The 18,586-nt window shown below is 38.0% G+C and overlaps 1 protein-coding gene across 1 annotated transcript in view; it reads left to right on the plus strand.

Moving 5' to 3' along the window:
- The window catches only part of LOC130920291 (protein kinase C alpha type), a 294,714-nt gene that overhangs the window by 251,249 nt on the left and 24,879 nt on the right, over nucleotides 1–18,586 (plus strand). The window contains exon 16 of the mRNA XM_057843391.1: nucleotides 1,210–1,350. Coding sequence (XP_057699374.1) covers nucleotides 1,210–1,350 — 141 coding nt within the window. The remainder of the gene's footprint in view (nucleotides 1–1,209; nucleotides 1,351–18,586) is intronic.

Raw genomic sequence — 18,586 nt, forward strand, 5'->3', positions numbered from 1 at the left:
TAACAATATATTTGAGAGAAAAAGCATGTTACTTAGCCTCATTCAAATCTTAATATCTGAACATTTAAATATGTAAACTAAGATGCAATCACATTCGCAAATGAATGGCTTCTGGTTTTTGAAATGTTAATAAACATTTTTGTTTCTGGCATTTTAAGTAAATAACCACGGACTGTAAAAATCTATTCTCGCTCTCACGTCTCACCATGGTTACAGAAATACTGTCTTGCACCAATTTTTCAGATGCAAAAAATCTGCGATCACTCAATGTTACACTTAGTGCAGACAATCACGAATAATTTCACTGGTTGCATGAATCTGGCATGTTGAATATTAGTATTATGGATTTATGAATGCATTGTTTATTTCCGATATTTATTTAATCTACAGTGTGTGAATGTATTGGGCCATGAGTCTCAGGAGGGAACGAAACAGTACAGTGGGTCAATGCAAGTCATGCATGCAGTAAAATGGAACATAATGTCTCGGGTTGTGTGAACAACATCATGATTTGAAGCTAATTGATCCAGAAATACGTTGATTTTTTTGTTTTTGTTTTTTTGCTGGATTTCAATGGTAGCTCTGCTATATATGGATGGGTTTACTGTTAAAGAGATCCATGGATAGAAAGACAGGTAGATCTTAAAAGATAAACGTTATTATGAGTTAAAATAATTTGATATTCAAACCCCTTTTGATTTTTATATAATTTGTAAAATTAGTTTAACTTACGAATTTCTTTGAGCTGTAACTTTGTACAGAAAGTTTGAGAACTACAGTTCAGGATGTTTCCATTTTTGATGCAGCCTGTGGTGCATAATTTACCAATGACCAGATTTTTGTTGTTGCTCATATCCCTTCTAGTATAATAACATTTTTCATCCAAAAACCCCACAACAACGAGCCATTTTTGTTCTGATTAAAAGTGGCAGCAGTTCTCTAAAGGCAAAACAAGTCCAGAGAGTTAAAAAAAAAAAAAAAGGCACAATTATGTCACTTTTTTTCGAGCACTTCTGTGTTGTTATTTACTGACCTAGAAAAGCATTGGAATCACATTAAGGAACACATTAGTGAAAAAATACTGAAGACACACTTAAAAAAAAAAAAAAACGAAACCCACACATTACTACTACTCATATGATGTAAAATCGCAAATGTGACCCACTTGTTTTGACTCCTTGTCCGATTTATTATTCTGTGCATTAACAGTTAATGACCAAACATCCGTCCAAGCGTCTGGGATGCGGCCCTGAAGGAGAGCGGGATGTCAGAGAACATGCTTTCTTCAGGCGTATTGACTGGGAACGTCTTCAGAATAAGGAGATTCAGCCGCCATTCAAGCCCAAAGTGGTACGTCTTATGCACTCACACACTGACAGGGATAGACGTCCAATCTAGTTGAACTGGCAGGGATCAGGTTTCATTTCCATTGATAGCAATAGAATCATTCACTGGACAAAGATAACCTTTGTAAACATAAAGTGCAGTTTTAAATGGTGGTTATATTCAGTAAGTGTTCATTTTTCTGTGCAAATATATTTAGCTGGCAGCTTCTGATAGCTGCCAACCCTCCCATTTAAATTGGATTGGACGTCTATTGTCGTTAATGGAGCAAATTAGTTAAGTAGTGTGCAGTGTTGTTTTTGGCAGCCCTTTTAACCCTTTAACACCTGAGTCTATTTTGTCCGGATTTGCATGCCCTTGATTCTGCCTTTATATTTCAAAGAAAAAGTTGTTCACAATGGCCTGGTTTTGGGTCCCTTTTTGTTCAGGACACCATAACCTTCATGTCCAAACTGTTGTTTTCTTCACTGAAAAATTATAATCAACATTTTGGACCCAAAAACACCCAAAAATACCCAAATGTTTTGTTAAAAAAAAAAAAAAAAAATTAATATTGATGTCCAATTGACAACAAAACATGCTCGACGAACCACTTTGAAGCTTGATGACATTTATTGCTCTTGTTTGGATAAAGATTCAACAGAAAAACTAAGTAGTTTTATGTTTGACAATTCAACACAAACAGCAGGTATGGTCAAAGGTGTTTTTGGCCTTTACACATAACATGGTCAAAACAGGTTATATACAGTAGACAAACAGTGCAAAATATTGAGGAAAAAAATATTCATATATATACAGTGGAGCAAATAAGTATTTACTCAACCACCAATTGTGCAAGTTTTCCTACTTGAAAAGATTAGAGAGGCCTGTAATTGTCAACATGGGTAAACCTCAACCATGAGAGACAGAATTAGGAAAAAAACACAGAAAATCACATTGTTTGATTTTTAAAGAATTTATTTCCAATTTAGAGTGGAAAATAAGTATTTGGTCACCTACAAACAAGCAAGATTTCTGGCTGTCAAAGAGGTCTAATTTCTTCTAGCGAGGTCTAACGAGGCTCCACTCGTTACCTGTATTAATGGCACCTGGTTTAACTCATTATCGGTATAAAAGACACCTGTCCACAATCTCAGTCAGTCACACTCCAAACTCCACTATGGCCAAGACCAAAGAGCTGTGGAAGGACACCAGAGACAAGATTGTAGACCTGCACCAGGCTGGGAAGACTGAATCTGCAATAGGTAAAACGCTTGGTGTAAAGAAATCAACTGTGGGAGCAATTATTAGAAAACGGAAGACATACAAGACCACAGATAATCTCCCTCGATCTTGGGCTCCATGCAAGATCTCGCCCCGTGGCATCAAAATGATAACAAGAACGGTGAGCAAAAATCCCAGAACCACACGGGGGGACCTAGTGAATGACCTACAGAGAGCTGGAACCACAGTAACAAAGGCTACTATCAGTAACACAATGCGCCGCCAGGGACTCAAGTCCTGCACTGCCAGACGTGTCCTCCTGCTGAAGAAAGTACACGTCCAGGCCCGTCTGCGGTTGGCTAGAGAGCATTTGGATGATCCAGAAGAGGACTGGGAGAATGTGTTATGGTCAGATAAAACCAAAATAGAACTTTTTGGTAGAAACACAGGTTTTCGTGTTTGGAGGAGAAAGAATACTGAAATGAATGGGGCCATGTATCGAGAGATTTTGAGTGAAAATCTCCTTCCATCAGCAAGGGCATTGAAGATGAGACGTGCCAATGGGTTTTCCCATTGACTGTGTATCAAATACTTGTTCTCCCCACTGTGTATATATATATATATATATATATATATATATATATATATATATACAGTATATACACAGTATATATGGCGGCAGACAAGACTGAAAAAGCAGTTTCTGCTCTTGCACCACTCTTGAAAAGAAACTGCTGTATTTTAAGCCAAAAGAACTGTTGTGTTTGATAGACAAATATGTCTATATGCTACACACTCAGCAGGAAAACAGTACATTATTTTCAATTAATTATACCCAGACTGGACGCTACTAACTATGTAAAAAAAAAAAAGTCAGTTTAAGAGGATGCTCGTCGTTAGCAATAGCCTAATGCTAACGTCAATGCTATGCTAATGCTACAAGTTACATTTGGTGTGTGAATGATCACTCAGCACAGACCTTTAAAGGCTAAAGTAACATTGCATATTCTTTCTTGGCAAGAAAAGAAGACAAATCTATCAGTGTGTGTCTCAAAACAAGCAACGGGGAGACACGAATGACAAAACCAGACACTGCTACGATGCAGGCTAACTACCTATAAAAGGTCACACATTGTGAACATGTGACAGAAACTATTGCGCATTTTCGTCTCGTTCTCGTTTCGTCACACGAAAACCGGCATTCTTGTCGCTATGTTTTAGTCTCCCAAGACACGATTTTAGCTCGTTATCGTCTCGTCATTGTCATGACAGAATTGTTCGTCGGCGAAATATTTTCGTTGTAGTTAAAGTTGACGAAAACAACACTGATTGTGTGTAGAAAAGTGGCCATACCAAAGCAGGGTTTCCAACCATACCAAAGCTTAGCGGGTTGTTATGTTTTTCATGCCTCTCTGTGTTGTGTATTGTGCTACAAAGAAATATACAAAGTATTCAAAAAATTTACAGCATTATAACCACATCTGGTGATAAGGTTGGAAGCGCAATGGCGACAACCCATCCCAGCTCTTTGCTGTTGCCCTACCACCAGGCATTGCTGCATAGTACATAATATAAATGGCTTTCTGTGCTGTGGAGATGGATAGTTGGTAATTGATTGAGTCCTTCATTGCTGGAAAGATAAATGGATCAATGTACATATTGGTGGGTATGTGGTTGCCTGGATGGATTAATGGATTTTTGGTTAGATCAATGGATGTAAAAATGTTAGCTAGATTGGTGTGTGGATGGATGGATGATAGTAAATCGGCAGACAGATTTGTAAAGTGTCTGCAGTGATGCGGATTCCGTACCCCATTGTCACGGTGAAGAAGTAATTGGGAGTTCTTTTTTCAGGCGGTCTACAACTTACCTCTAACAGGTTTTACAGATGAATTCATTAGTTATTTATTAATAAATGTCACTGTTGGCAATAAAGTTCTGATATTATTCTGTCAACTGTAATTACACAGTAATAGTTCCCAAGATTTACTGGGACAAAACATTGCTGCGGAATTTTCAGCCTAATAAAGCAATGAAATCACGCAAATAATTACACACGGGTCACATTTACACTCACGCATGTAGAATGACATATATACACGCACATAACAACCCTTTTATCTTTTCAATACGACTGATACAATACTTGAGAATGTGTAAACACATTTCAACTCTCTTGTTCATATTTAATAGAACCCTGTATGCAAACAAAATGCCTCCATTAGACTGGTTTAATGTTGTATTATGCACTATTTGCTGAACACATCATCATCATTTTTCCAGCTTGTTATGACAAATCTCCATCTCCGTATGTTTACCCCGCGCCTGGTCATCGGGGGATGCAGCCATTTAGGTAGCTCATGAATACTAAACAGAACAAGCCTTTGCAGTCCATCAACGGGCTGCAACACTTAACGGCTTTATTGCGTCAGTAGATGTATGACAATGAACTCCAAGCACTCCTGTATGTGTAGCACTATTATCATAATGTTTACAGTAAGCACCCCATAATCGTAATCACAAGAGTCCTATAAGATAATGGCAATGAAACAAAAACAACAAAGCACTAACAATGCTTACTTACAATACCTAACTCATAACCATTTTTGGCCATTTAACAAATTTATTATTATTCCATGTTTGTAATTATTTCATTTATATTTTATTTTAAATTTATATATTTAATTAAAAATATATCATTTATAAAATAATAGGATATTACAGCATTTAAGCAATTTCTGGAGAAAAAAGGGATGCTTTGCTGTGCTGGTTGGTAACTGCAGGGTCACTTTCCGTTAATTTTAGAGCATATGCTTGTCACTTCTAGCTGATTTTTCCCATTAAATCAACTCTGATTCTGGCCCCTTATAACACTCAAAAGTTGGTTTTAAAAAATCTTACTATTTTTAGTAAAATTCTTAGTACTTTTACTGAAAGTGCCAGTGAATTTAACACATAACAATCCTTTATGATTGTAATGGACCAAACATACACGAGGACACTGGTGTTTCAACTTAGGTGAAAATTCAATTCAATAAAGTCACAAAAGAAAACAAATATAACAAAATATCTTGTGCCCAACATAAAAGAGGCCACATCACACATCTCTGTGGCCATTTAAATCAGGGCGGACTCGACTAACGACCACCTGAAGGAGGTATGACAAATTAACCAAACATTCTCAACTTAATAAAACGACAAGAGATGGAAAATATACCTATATTCAAACAATAATTAACTAATGTGAATTTAAACAAACAGTGAAAACTTTACTCCAAACAATCACAATTAAATCAACTTAAATATCCCCCCTTTGTAATGGTAGGTGCCAGATCTTACACAGCTGTGGTCGTTACCTCAAATTGGCAAATAGAATAGTAAGCATTCAGACAATTATTAACTAAAGAGTGTACCCATTAAAAACTACATGTCCCCCCCAAAAATCACATAAATAATTAACTAAATCTTAAAACACTAAATTGTAGTGGTAGCCACCACAACTATTAGGAGCATTTCATTTATACAGCAGACTCCATCTCTGATCTTAATTCAAGTGATAATGAAAGAATAAAGTGCATATACCATTTCTAACAAAATCAAACATGAGAAAAGCTAGTCCGTTTGTCAGTCTGTAAACCAAATAGTCTTACAGCAAGTCAGTGTGCCAACCAGCTAGCTTGCCAGTCAATCAAGTCAGTCAGGTGAAGAAGGTAGGCAGCCAGCCTCAGGGTGATGTGCTGTCACATTTTTCTCTTTACTTACATAAATTAATGATTAGTGCAAAATTGTCACTCAATAGTAACAATATGCAAGGTGCCAATCACCTTGTCTAAACAAACACAAATATGCACCTCAGCGAAGGTAAAAAAACAGAATGATGTTTATGAGCACCTCATCTTTACAAAAGACAGCAGGTCAAACACAATAATGGGCCAATGAACATTGTGCATATTGATTCAATTTTCAAATGTAGACCTATGCCTTCAGCCAAAATATGGTATTGTATTAAAACAAAAAACAACATGGCATGTTTTAGTTACTGTAATGGAGAAGCAGCAATCTTAACAGGAAAAAAAGACAGAGACAGAAACGCACACTCATATACTATTACTTTCATACTTGTGGTACTGTGCAATATACACTCAGCCAGATGTGGCGCTATATTACTGTCTGTCTTTGTGTTGTACATGAAAGTGTGTAGACGAAATAAATGAGGAAATGTTTCAAGGCTGCATGCATTTTTTTGACAATCCACTGCAATCCTTCAACATATACAACAATAATTAAAGTAAATAGTGACATAAGACACTTACTCACTGCGTTATGAAATTTGTGTCCAAAGCTGGCTGGGCAAAATTAGCAAAATCGCCAGTAGCCATGGTTGTTGTTGTTCATGTTGTTTAAGACGGCGCACTCTCGTGGGAGAAAGCGGAACTGCACAGGAAACTACGGCGGCTTAAATAAACCAAAATGGTGCGGTTCTGTAAATTGAACGTACCAATTTGAATGCTTTTAACATCGTTTTACCCAGAAAAGTCCGTTTCGGTTCAAAATCGATTAACCAAACAGCCTAAGTTCCAACGTTTGTCACTGGAGGCAGGCTGCGAAACAGCAATTGACATTTAAGTCAATATAAAGCTGATCGATTTCACCATGAAAATAAACTTGTTTAAAGCCTGTTACAAACTTTCAATGTTGTCTATTTGCTTACACAATTGCTTCATGACAATTGTATGGGAGGTGGATTTTTTTCATATCACAAAAATGATCTCTCTCATGCACATCGACAGTACCCAAGACTGCAAACTTGCATTAGTGCACAGGAATACATTTTAGCCTATGCAATTATGGCTTGCTGGCCAGTAGACTGCGCCAACAGATCTTCAAAGGCTTTTTCATGTCTTTATTTAATAAGTGAACATTGTTTTTGTATTTATTCTGGCTTGAAAATTTGTGTTAAACACGAACTCGTGCAACCTTTTGTCTATTCATGCTGCAAGGTAACCCTCTACAAGATGTCAAGTCATTAAAGCGCAGTAGGCTATTCCCTCCATAATGTTGTGTGAGACAATGTTAGAACCGAGCTGCATTGACAGGGTATATTAAATATTGCATGTGACATACAGTACGGGCCATAAATAATTCCATATATTCTTATCTCAATATATAATTCATGCAGTGCAGTATATTGTCAATTACTTACGAAAGATACGATAAGGCACGTCTTGTCAAGCCAAACGTACAAACAAATATAAGCGTAGAGCGCAGGCTGAACTAATCATATGTTGGCATATGTGTGTCTTACATATTTATTATATACTGTATAGTATTTCTTTTCTCCTTTCAACTCTCAAGGGCTCCTGTTCATCTCATAAGGTGAATCCCGGCCTCACATTCCCTGTAGCCACCCGCTGCTCAATGGATGCACTTAATGTGATGCCAATGTCGTGTGTAGGCGTGCGCGTGACTTTCAGTTTAAATGTTTAGATTGTATGTAGGACTGTGAGGGCTGTGCAAATAGAGATATAGGTTGGGGATGCATGCTCTGTATTGATTTACTGTACGCTACATGTGTGCAACTTTGCAAGAATGAAAAAGGAGTAGAAGCCACTGTCCTTTGTGCTAGTGTACTTTTGGACTGTTCCAATTCTACATGGAAGGTGGGCATGTTGGCATTGTAAAGTGAATGATGCATGGCTGTGCTTTGCATTAGATCAGTGGTGCCTACAGAAATTTTTCACAAGGGGGCGCATAAAACTAAAAAAAATTTAATTTCAGGATGTCTTTATACTCTTGTATTATATTGGCCAGTACCAGTGTTGTCACGGATTACATAAAAAAAGTAATTTAATTACTGATTACTGATTACACCTCAAAAAAGTAATCTAGTTACTTTACGATTACTTTATTATCAAAGTAACTAAGTTACTTTAAAAGTAACTTATCAGTTACTTTTTACCATTTTTTTCCCCTTTTGCTGCCTCAACATAAAAATAACAGAAAAATGTCATCGCGTGTAATTGAGTTTTTCACATAAGGCTTCATCTTTGAGTTAGCGGGGGTTTAGTTAGTTGACCACCAATGACTCGCCCTTGCTTAGCCATTCCGGAGCCCTAAAACTAACAACTAACTGACAAACTGCACAAAATTAGTTGAAATCAACTCCAACGACTAATTAAACCCCCGCTGACTCCAAGATAAAGCCTAATGTAAAAAATTCTGAACTTCCCCTTTGAAATAAAGACCTAGCCGTTAAAATGTTGTTTCTAAAAGTTGTAAAGCAGTAAAACAAACAACAAAAATTAATGAAATGAACAAAAATCCTACAACGTAAAGTTTTCATAATGGGTCAAAATCATTTTTCGAACAGATCACGTGACTTGCACCTTGGAGACTATCCTTTGCTTTGCTTAGCCAAAACTACACCAGAGGAGGCAAGATGGATATTTAGAATTTCTTTCAACCTAAGCTTTAAAAGTCTGCCAACAACAACTTGAACAGTTGATTGAACTCGAACAGTGTCAAGATGTGTATACATATACAATATTCGCCAAAAGTTTGGAGACACCTCAAAGGTGGATACTTTGAAGAATGTAGAACACAAAACCTGTTTACAGTTATTTCACTTTTTTTTGCCATTCCACATGTTCGTTCATAGTTTTGATGTCTTCAGTGAGAATATATAATAGTAGTGAAAATATGTAAAACGCATAATGTGTGTCCAAACGTTTGACTTTCGTTTCAGTCTTCAACATGCTTCTCCCCCCAGTCCCACAAATGTAAAACTCTGCCTATGATTACAAACTCTAACTATAAATTGTACATAATTACACATATTATGAAGGCTGGTTACAAACTGTAGAAGAGCAGGCTGTCTCGTTACCTGTTGGCTTTTTTTTTTTCGCGACACCTTGTGCTGTAATTCCAAGTGGTTCCTTGTTGAATTGGATGTCGAGTATATAGCGGTCGACAGTCTTTCTGAGCCAGCGCAGAGTTTGCAACGCACTGAGATATTTTTGTCATCTTTACTGGACGGATATGTGAAGTAATGGCTGTATCTCCTGTGAGCAAATGCAGCCATTTGTTGTATCTCGCCGGCTCCTTTACTGTTAGCAATGCATCCTGATAGGTCGCCACTAGCCAGGCTATGTAGTTGACCGCCGTGGCAGACGGCGCGTGCACAGGCAGCATGGCAGCATACATTTCAAACATAACTTTGACTTTAACACAGCTATTATTTTGCTTTTGTGACATCTCAAACACCTGATAATGTTTTCCTTCTACAAAATAATATAAACAACAAGACAAATAGAGCTTTTGATAGCAAAGTTACAATTTATTTACACATAACTAAACTATTGAACTGAGAGATGACGCTTTTGTGGCCGTGGCTATCGCCACGGGGGGAACCTGTGTAGTGACCACTACCTCATAACAGAATTCACCTAGGGAACTTGTGTGGGGCATGTGCCTTGTGTTTTACATTGTTCGCCACATTTTTCTCACGCTTCTTACTTCTACCAACTTCCGTTTCCTGACTATTTGTCTTCATTCACTTCCTTTCATGGGCCGATATGAGTTCTTACCAAATGCGCTCCTGCCCTCCAGTGGCCAGTTTTATTGCTTTAAAATGGATTTTGAGCGTTGTGCTTTGGAGCAAAGTTGCATCAGAACTCAGAAATATCTATTGTGAAAAAAAAAAACATAAAAGACGTATGAATACGTTTTTGGGACACTGAAACAATTAAAAATAGAACGTATTTATACGTTTTTGGGAGCAAATGAGTTAAAGGTATTATTTACATTTACTTTACTTTCTGTCTCCATCCATATACCCGTTTATAATGCGCACCATGATTTTACAAGTTGATTTTGGGGGAAAAAAGTGTGTGTTATATTTGGGAAATTACGGTACCTGTTTTTCCCCCCTAAAATGAATCCTTTGAATAATTCCATTCCTTTAAAATGTATTGACATATATATTTTTTATTGCCCACGGCAAAATACATGCAGGCGACATTAATACTATGTGTCGAAACGTGTCAAATTGGGGCCAAAAAATATTTTCTCGTGGGCCGCAATTGGCTCCTTTGCTGCATGTTTGAGACATGAATATAATAAAAACATTTAAGGAAAAAATATGTGATTTGTGCATGAAAACAGGAAAGAAATGACTGACATCCTGTTGTTTATTGTGTTAAATCTAAGGTTAGTTTAGGTTTAATATGCACAGACTAATACCAGCACAGTTATTAGAATCCAAAGAATTTTAGACAGTGGGTGGCCAGTAAATTAATTAGGGGCTCATGGCTGTAGACATGGAAAAAGATATGAAACGGACATGCTAGGATGAATGTCATCATGATCTGATGTGAAATGGTTTTTCTTGTCCATCTCACTACAGCACTCTGGATTACTTCTCACACTCAACTTCATCCAACCTATTCTGTCTCCCCTTCCCTCTTTTTATGCACATCCATCCTCGCTCAATCTCACTTCATCCTCCCGTGACAGCTGCGCAATTGCAATCAATATCCCTCGCTGCCTCCTGCTGAGAGATTCAAACTTGTGGACAAAAACTGTCTTTCAGAATGAGCGTCAAGACATGCTCATTAAGTGTTCATCCATCCTAGGATGTTGTTACCAAGACAACACCAACAACCTCCATTGAGTAAACGCCCACTTTTCGATGGCCGACATGCTTTATGGCTTTAAGAAGGATGCGGAAACTAGGTCAAGTGGGGAAGCTGTTGATTGATAGTTGTGTGAGAAGGGAATGAATAGAAGATGCAAAAGAAAGAGTGGGAGGGCTGCGTCATTGCACGGACGTACCTAATGGGGTGTATGGACACTCATATGAAATATGATACAATGTGGTTGTGAATCATTGCAGCTGAAAGGCAGCGAAGGGGACACACTTTTGCAAGGTGATTTTGACACATCGCCTGTTTTGGCCTGCATTTAACGGAATAAATGGAATATTTAACTACAATCTGACATGAACGGGTTTGTGGCTGATCCAAGTTAGAATTCAGATTTTCTACCATAGCAGAAGTCTCAATGTTTCCGTTCTTAGGCGAATTGAGGCCGGTGAGATAGTTTTACAGCGTTAACATGAAATCATGGTTTTTGAGTGTCATAGAAATGGTATTGACAGAGAGAGTTGCAAAATGGCATGAATATCAATTGTTAAATTTTACTTTTAACTAGAGTTGCATATTAGCATATAGTTATTGTTGTAAAAGCATTTTAAAATTATATCAGATAAAATCGACATCTAATTTTCTTTATCGGTTATAGGCTGGGGATGTCCTGATTACATATTTTTGCACCCAAGTCTAAGTCACCTGATTTTGAGAATCTGCCGATATGAGTCCCAATCTGATACCATAAAAAAGTTTTGTTCAAAAATCAAAAATAAAAAAGTTTTAAACATGTTACTGTTCCACTGTGCTGCACTCATAATGTGAATTATTTTTAAACAAGAATAACATAGGGAAATGTTTGTCTTTATTAAATGCTTCATTGAGTGAGTCCACTAAAATCCGCTCACGCTAGTGAGAACCGCAGCCTACTTACATACACACAATGAGTTGACACAGCATAGCTAAATGATGATTGACACATTCGTCGCCTTTGATGGTAGCGCTCCCAAGCTTCTCTGATCGAAGATCAAAGCTTCAACGTCTGTCAATCATCGTTAAGAGTGAGAGGCTGTACGAGCATGAAGCAGAAACACATAAATGTTTTTAAAATTAAAAACCCGAAACTTTTCACCTGATTCCGATCTTCTGAAAAATGGCGCGATTGGCCCAATTTCCAATCACGTGATCGGATCGGGGTATCCTTATTATAGTCCAATATACATGTTTTTTTGAAAGTGAATGTATAAGCCTTCTGCTTTTGTACATGGGCTGGTCACAGCTTAGCACAGCAGTTATGCTTTTGACCATTTGATGTTTCCAAACGAAGATGCCTGTGGTTTGATATGTGAGCAGACCATTTGCATTAATGGTGTAAAAATTAAATTAACAATAAAATATTGAAAAATAATGAATTATAAACTCATTACAGATTACTACTAAGTTACCAGAAAAAATAGTCACTAAGAAAAGTAATAAAATACACAAATCTGTGCGAAGGCCCAGCAAAATGCATTCTGAGAATAACTCATTGACAATAAATTGTCTGGAATTAGCCATAATTTGTTAAGTCTACGACCGTATATATCGGTATCGGTTTGATTTCGGTGTCAGATTTTTGAGTTTTTGAGAGTTGGGCAATATCGAGATGTCAGTTACATTGGTTAAAAAGTATTGTATAACTCCTTTTAACCCTTAATAGGGCACTCTAAGTCAAAATGCATCGGCATAATGACACTGAAACTAGAGCATTCACTGTGAATCTTCCCACTTTAAATAAATTGGATACCTATATTTATCAATGCCAATGAGTTACATACTGTTGTTGGGGGTAATCGATAACGATCTCACGATATGGCGATACAACGATTATCGATACATTGCTCAGGAAATCCTCCTGAGATATTCTACAAAACAACTAATAAACAGAAAAAAAAAGCTTCTGCTGTAAACTGGAATGAGTTTATCATTAGTAGACATCCAGTCCAATCCAATCCAAATTGATTGAACGTCTAAGGCTGTCAGTGGCAGCCAATGCCAGGCAACGAGGTAATTTTGGGGCATTTCAGGTCCTGTTGATTTTAGTCACGTCCTGTTGATTATGGGGCATTTCATGGGTCACCTCTTGTTGATTTTGGGCATAAAATGCCCCAGTGACCCGATAATCTCACAAATGAATAGGCAGTGACTCAAACGCAACAGGAAGCGACGTGTAAATGCCATAAAATGAAAAAGTGACCTGTAAATGGCCTTAAAATTGTAAAGAGTGACTGAATGCTCTAGTTTTGAATGAACGAACATTCTTTCGCCCCTCCCAGTCTAAATGGATTGGTCGTCGAGTGCCGTCAATGGGAGCCATTGAGTTAACACACACTATTCTAGAGGAAAATTTTGGTAACTACATACAGTGAGGCAAATGAGTATTTAGTCAACCACCAATCGCGCAAGTTCTCCTACTTGAAAAGATTAGAGAGACCTGTAATTGTCAACATGGGTAAACCTCAACCATGAGAGACAGAATGTGGGAAAAAAAAAGCACAAAGTCACATTGTTTGATTTTTAAAGAATTTATTTACAAATTAGAGTGGAAAATAAGTATTTAGTCACTTACAAACAAGCAAGATTTCTGGCTGTCAAAGCGGTCAAACTTCTTCTAACAGGTCTAACGAGGCTCCACTCGTTACCTGTATTAATGGCACCTGTTTTAACTCATTATCGGTATAAAAGACACCTGTCCACAAGTTAGTCAGTCACACTCCAAACTCCACTATGGCCAAGACCAAAGAGGTGTCGAAGGAAACCAGAGACAAAATTGTAGAGTTGCACCAGGCTGGGAAGACTGAATCTGCAATAGGTAAAACGCTTGGTGTAAAGAAATCAACTGTGGGAGCAATTATTAGAAAATGGAAGACATCCAAGACCACTGATAATCTCCCTCGATCTGGGGCTCCATGCAAGATCTCACCCCGTGGCGTCAAAATGATAGCAAGAGCGGTGAGCAAAAATCCCAGAACCACACGGGGGGACCTAGTGAATGACCTACAGAGAGCTGGGACCACAGTAACAAAGGCTACTATCAGTAACACAATGCGCCGCCAGGGACTCAAATCCTGCACTGCCAGACGTGTCCCTCTACTGAAGAAAGTACCCGTCCAGGCCCGTCTGCGGTTGGCTAGAGAGCATTTGGATGATCCAGAAGAGGACTGGGAGAATGTGTTATGGTCAGATGAAACCAAAATAGAACTTTTTGGTAGAAACACAGGTTCTCGTGTTTGGAGGAGAAAGAATACTGAATTGCATCCGAAGAACACCATACCCACTGTGCAGCATGAGGTTGGAAACATCATGCTTTGGGGCTTTTTTTCTGCAAATGGACCAGGACGACTGATCTGTGTAAAGGAAAGAATTAATGGGGCCATGTATCGAGAGATTTTGAGTGAAAATCTCCTTCCATCAGCAAGGGCATTGAAGATGAGACGTGGCTGGGTCTTTCAGCATGACAGTAATCCCAAACACACAGCCAGGGCAACAAAGGAGTGGCTTCGTAAGAAGCATTTCAAGGTCCTGGAGTGGCCTAGCCAGTCTCCAGATCTCAACCCCATTGAAAATCTGTGGAGAGAGTTGAAAGTCCGTGTTGCCCAATGACAGCCCCAAAACATCACAGCTCTGGAGGAGATCTGCATGGAGGAATGGGCCAAAATACCAGCAACAGTGTGTGAAAAGCTTGTGAAGAGTTACAGAAAACGTTTGGCCTCCGTTATTGCCAATAAAGTGTACATAACAAAGTATTGAGATGAACTTTTGGTATTGCCCAAATACTTATTTTCCACCATGATTTGCAAATAAATTCTTTAAAAATCAAACAATGTGATTTTCTGTTTTTTCCCCACATTCTGTCTCTCATGGTTGAGGTTTACCCATGATGACAATTGCAGGCCTCTCTAATATTTTCAAGTGGGAGAACTTGCACAATTAGTGGTTGACTAAATACTTATTTGCCCCACTGTAACGACTACTACTACTGTACTTTTAGTGTACAGTGTATATATTTTCCTGCTTAGTTATCTTTCTTTGCACCTAAGTTGTTGATTTTTTGAGCCCTACTGTATATTACCCAGCTTTCATATGAACAACACAAGTGATTGATATGTGCAATACCTGGTCAAAGGTCAAGCATGTTTTTACTGAGCACTCAACGTAATGTAGTGATTGATTTTCCTCGCTGCTTATCAGTAAAGGCGTAGCAAGGACATCTCCTTTTTCATAGTAATTGACAATCAATACATTTTCCATAAATTCTTTTGTTCATTTCTTATTTCAGCCTATGTATTCAGCCTTCCAATCTATCATAGAAGAGTAAGACTGCATCCAAAGCATTTAAACAGCACATAAATCATACCTATAAGCTCAAAATAATTTCCTGTGCATAAGAATCTGAATCCCAGTTGTCTCACGCCCGCCTCATAAACTGCTTATCGTGGTGAAACTTATGCCGAGTTCAAATGTCTTCGCTGCTAATAAACAGTTCAATTTTGCGGTGAGATGAGGTGAATAGCAGAGGGCTTCTCACAGTCTTGGCTGTACAGAGAGGGAAGTCGATACGGCGCGTGAGAGCTGGTGTGTTGGCACAACTCTTAATGGAGGCGAGCCGACAGTTATCATCCTAAGTAGCTGACTTGTTTTAATATGCTTGAGTGCAGAGGCGTGCATGGCTGTGTACAGTACATGCAGAGGGGGAGAAAGAGATGGAGAGAGAGGCGAAGAGATTAAAGACGAGAAAGTAGGTCAAAAGCCCATGTAGGACACTTTGTCACCAACGTTGCCTCAACAGCTTGGGTCATCAACCCGTAAGATTTGGCTGGATCGCATCATGAGAATGAGGGTCTGAAAATGGGAATAGTTGGCACCCACTAAAGTGAAATGTTGGTCTTCATAATGATAACTGTTCTAAATGTGTTTAAAAGTTTAGCAAAGTGGTTCGATCGAACACCAGTGGTCCGGTGAAGGTTAAGACACGCAGGGCCATATTTATTAACTCTGTCTAAATCTTGGCAAACTCGCATTTTAGACCACTTTTTGGACTGGTTAGTCCCCAGTTTACAAGCTTTATTCCAATTCTTTCAACTGTTTGTCCTCTATCGGATGGGAAGAGAAACTGGTTTGCTCAGTGGAAGGTTGATTCTCACTTTGTATGAGGAAGTACAGCAGACCTACGGGTAACGTGCAACATTCGCGCCACATTTTACGCCATGAAAATAGTTTGTGAGGCAGTGGTGTTACCAGGATGCCAGGAGTGGGTGGGCATTAGTCTTACCTTGGGGGGGGGGGGCAAAAGAAAAAAGCTCCAATGCTCAAGTAGGTCGAATTCCAGCCTAGGGATACTGCACCTTAAAACATGTTGTTTTCTCTTTGAGAGAACTGTTGTTGTGATCTGGTCTAAACAAATAAAAGGATTTGATTTGGTTTGATTTGATTTGACTTAGAACACATCCATAACTGGACAGTATGGACATGCAGGTGACAATGTTTTTTTTTTAGGTAACCTATTGTGGTTCCTCGGTTTTATTATTATTATTATTATTATTATAGTTATTTTTTGTTCCGTAGCCCTTTTGAGCTCAATTTGACCCCCTTAGAATGCTTCAAAATGCACCAAAATCGGCAGGGAGGTCAAGACAGATGCAATCTTTGATACCGTGTAAAGATAAATTCCAAATACACTATGTAGCGCCCCCTAGCAGTCATTCTTTGTCCCGCCGACACTTTGAGCCCTACTTAGACACCCTCAGACTGCTTCAGAACTCACCAAACTCAACAGCCAGGTGAACACTGGTGAAAACATTTGAAAAAATGTAAAAAAAAAAAAAAAAAAAAAAAAAAGTCAAAATATGCGTAAATGTGTGTAGCGCCCCCTAGGAACAAAACCAACATTTTTTTTTTTTTTTTTTTTTTTAAGGTGAAAGAGGAGGTAACAACGCAAAGGTTAAAACGTAGAACACATCAGTACTATATGAATGGGATATCATATGCGAGGTCCAGACTGCCGTTAGTACTACATCCAGTTTTCTTTGGGTGGGCACTGCAACCCCACCCCCTATTATTTGAGATATTATTTTAGATGTAAACATGACAGAAACTGCTTGGTCAAGGTTAATGCAAGCAGGTGTAGTGTAGAACAATATAAGATATATTCCTCCATGTTTTAATGAAATATTCTAATCTAAGATATGCGCATTGGGCCAGTCTTGGTTTAGTGGTCTGGCGCTGAAGGCATAAAGATAAAAACATATATTTTGGCCTGTTTAAAAACATGCTTTCTAAATGAGAAGAAATTGAATGGAAATTGACTTGGCTTTTAGCCTGCTAACTTAGATATATCGATTTTGAATTTTTTTTTTCTTTTTTTCTTCTAATTCCAAAGGGTTCGGTTAATGCATGTGTGAAACTCATGGGGTTCGGTACCTTTGGCAAGGTTAAGAACCACTGGTATACCAAGAGCCTTGAAAATGACTGACTACACTGTATCACGATTGTTTTTTTTTCATTAACAAATTATTATTGCTTGAGATATACAGTTGTGTACCATAGACTTCATTATGTATTGTCGGGACACGGGGCGTGGGGCCGATAAATAGTGGGGCCTGCATTGTTGGCGAGTTCCGTCAAAGCTGACCGAGTGGAATCAAAGACAAAGAGCTTTTTTCTTTGAAAATTCTTGTGAATAAATGCTTAAATCCCTGAATTCTTTATAGATATGGACGTAAAACGTAAAATGGATTCTTGGTTAAAAGCAAAAAAAATGTGCAATTAACATTTATTTTACTTAAATATGTTTAAGTACAAAGTTAGTCTGTTAGTAAATGTAGCTAACGGCCGCCTTATGTAAACAGAGCTTTTCCGGTGAAAATTCTTGTGAATAAATGCTTAGATCCCCGAATTCTTTATAGATATGGACGTAAAACAGTCTCGATTCTTGGTCAACACCAAAAAAAAAAAAAAAAAACGTGCAATTAGAATTTATTTTACGTAAATATTGTGAACTATGATGCTAATGCAGTAGGGGCTAATTTCTCCCATTGATTTTTTTTCACACCGTTTCATGCATGCATGGTACGAAAAATATAATATTACCTTGAATCTTCGAAAAAAATCACTCCTGAGACAATCTTTCCTGTTTGTATACGGTACAGCTTTCATACTTTTTCAACAGAAATCCGGCGTTGGATCGCTGCGTGCATGTGTTTGTGAATAGCTCATCATGATGTTTTTTTTTTCAAAATGATTAAAAAATATATATATTAAAAGTGTTTGTTTTTTTTAGTTGTATCTATCTACCTACCAAATATGACCAAAAAGAACCATAGTTTACAGCAAGAGTAACCATTTTAGTGCAAGTG

Source organism: Corythoichthys intestinalis, chromosome 8, assembly GCF_030265065.1.
Source record: "Corythoichthys intestinalis isolate RoL2023-P3 chromosome 8, ASM3026506v1, whole genome shotgun sequence".
NCBI classification, from domain to species: Eukaryota; Metazoa; Chordata; class Actinopteri; order Syngnathiformes; family Syngnathidae; genus Corythoichthys; species Corythoichthys intestinalis.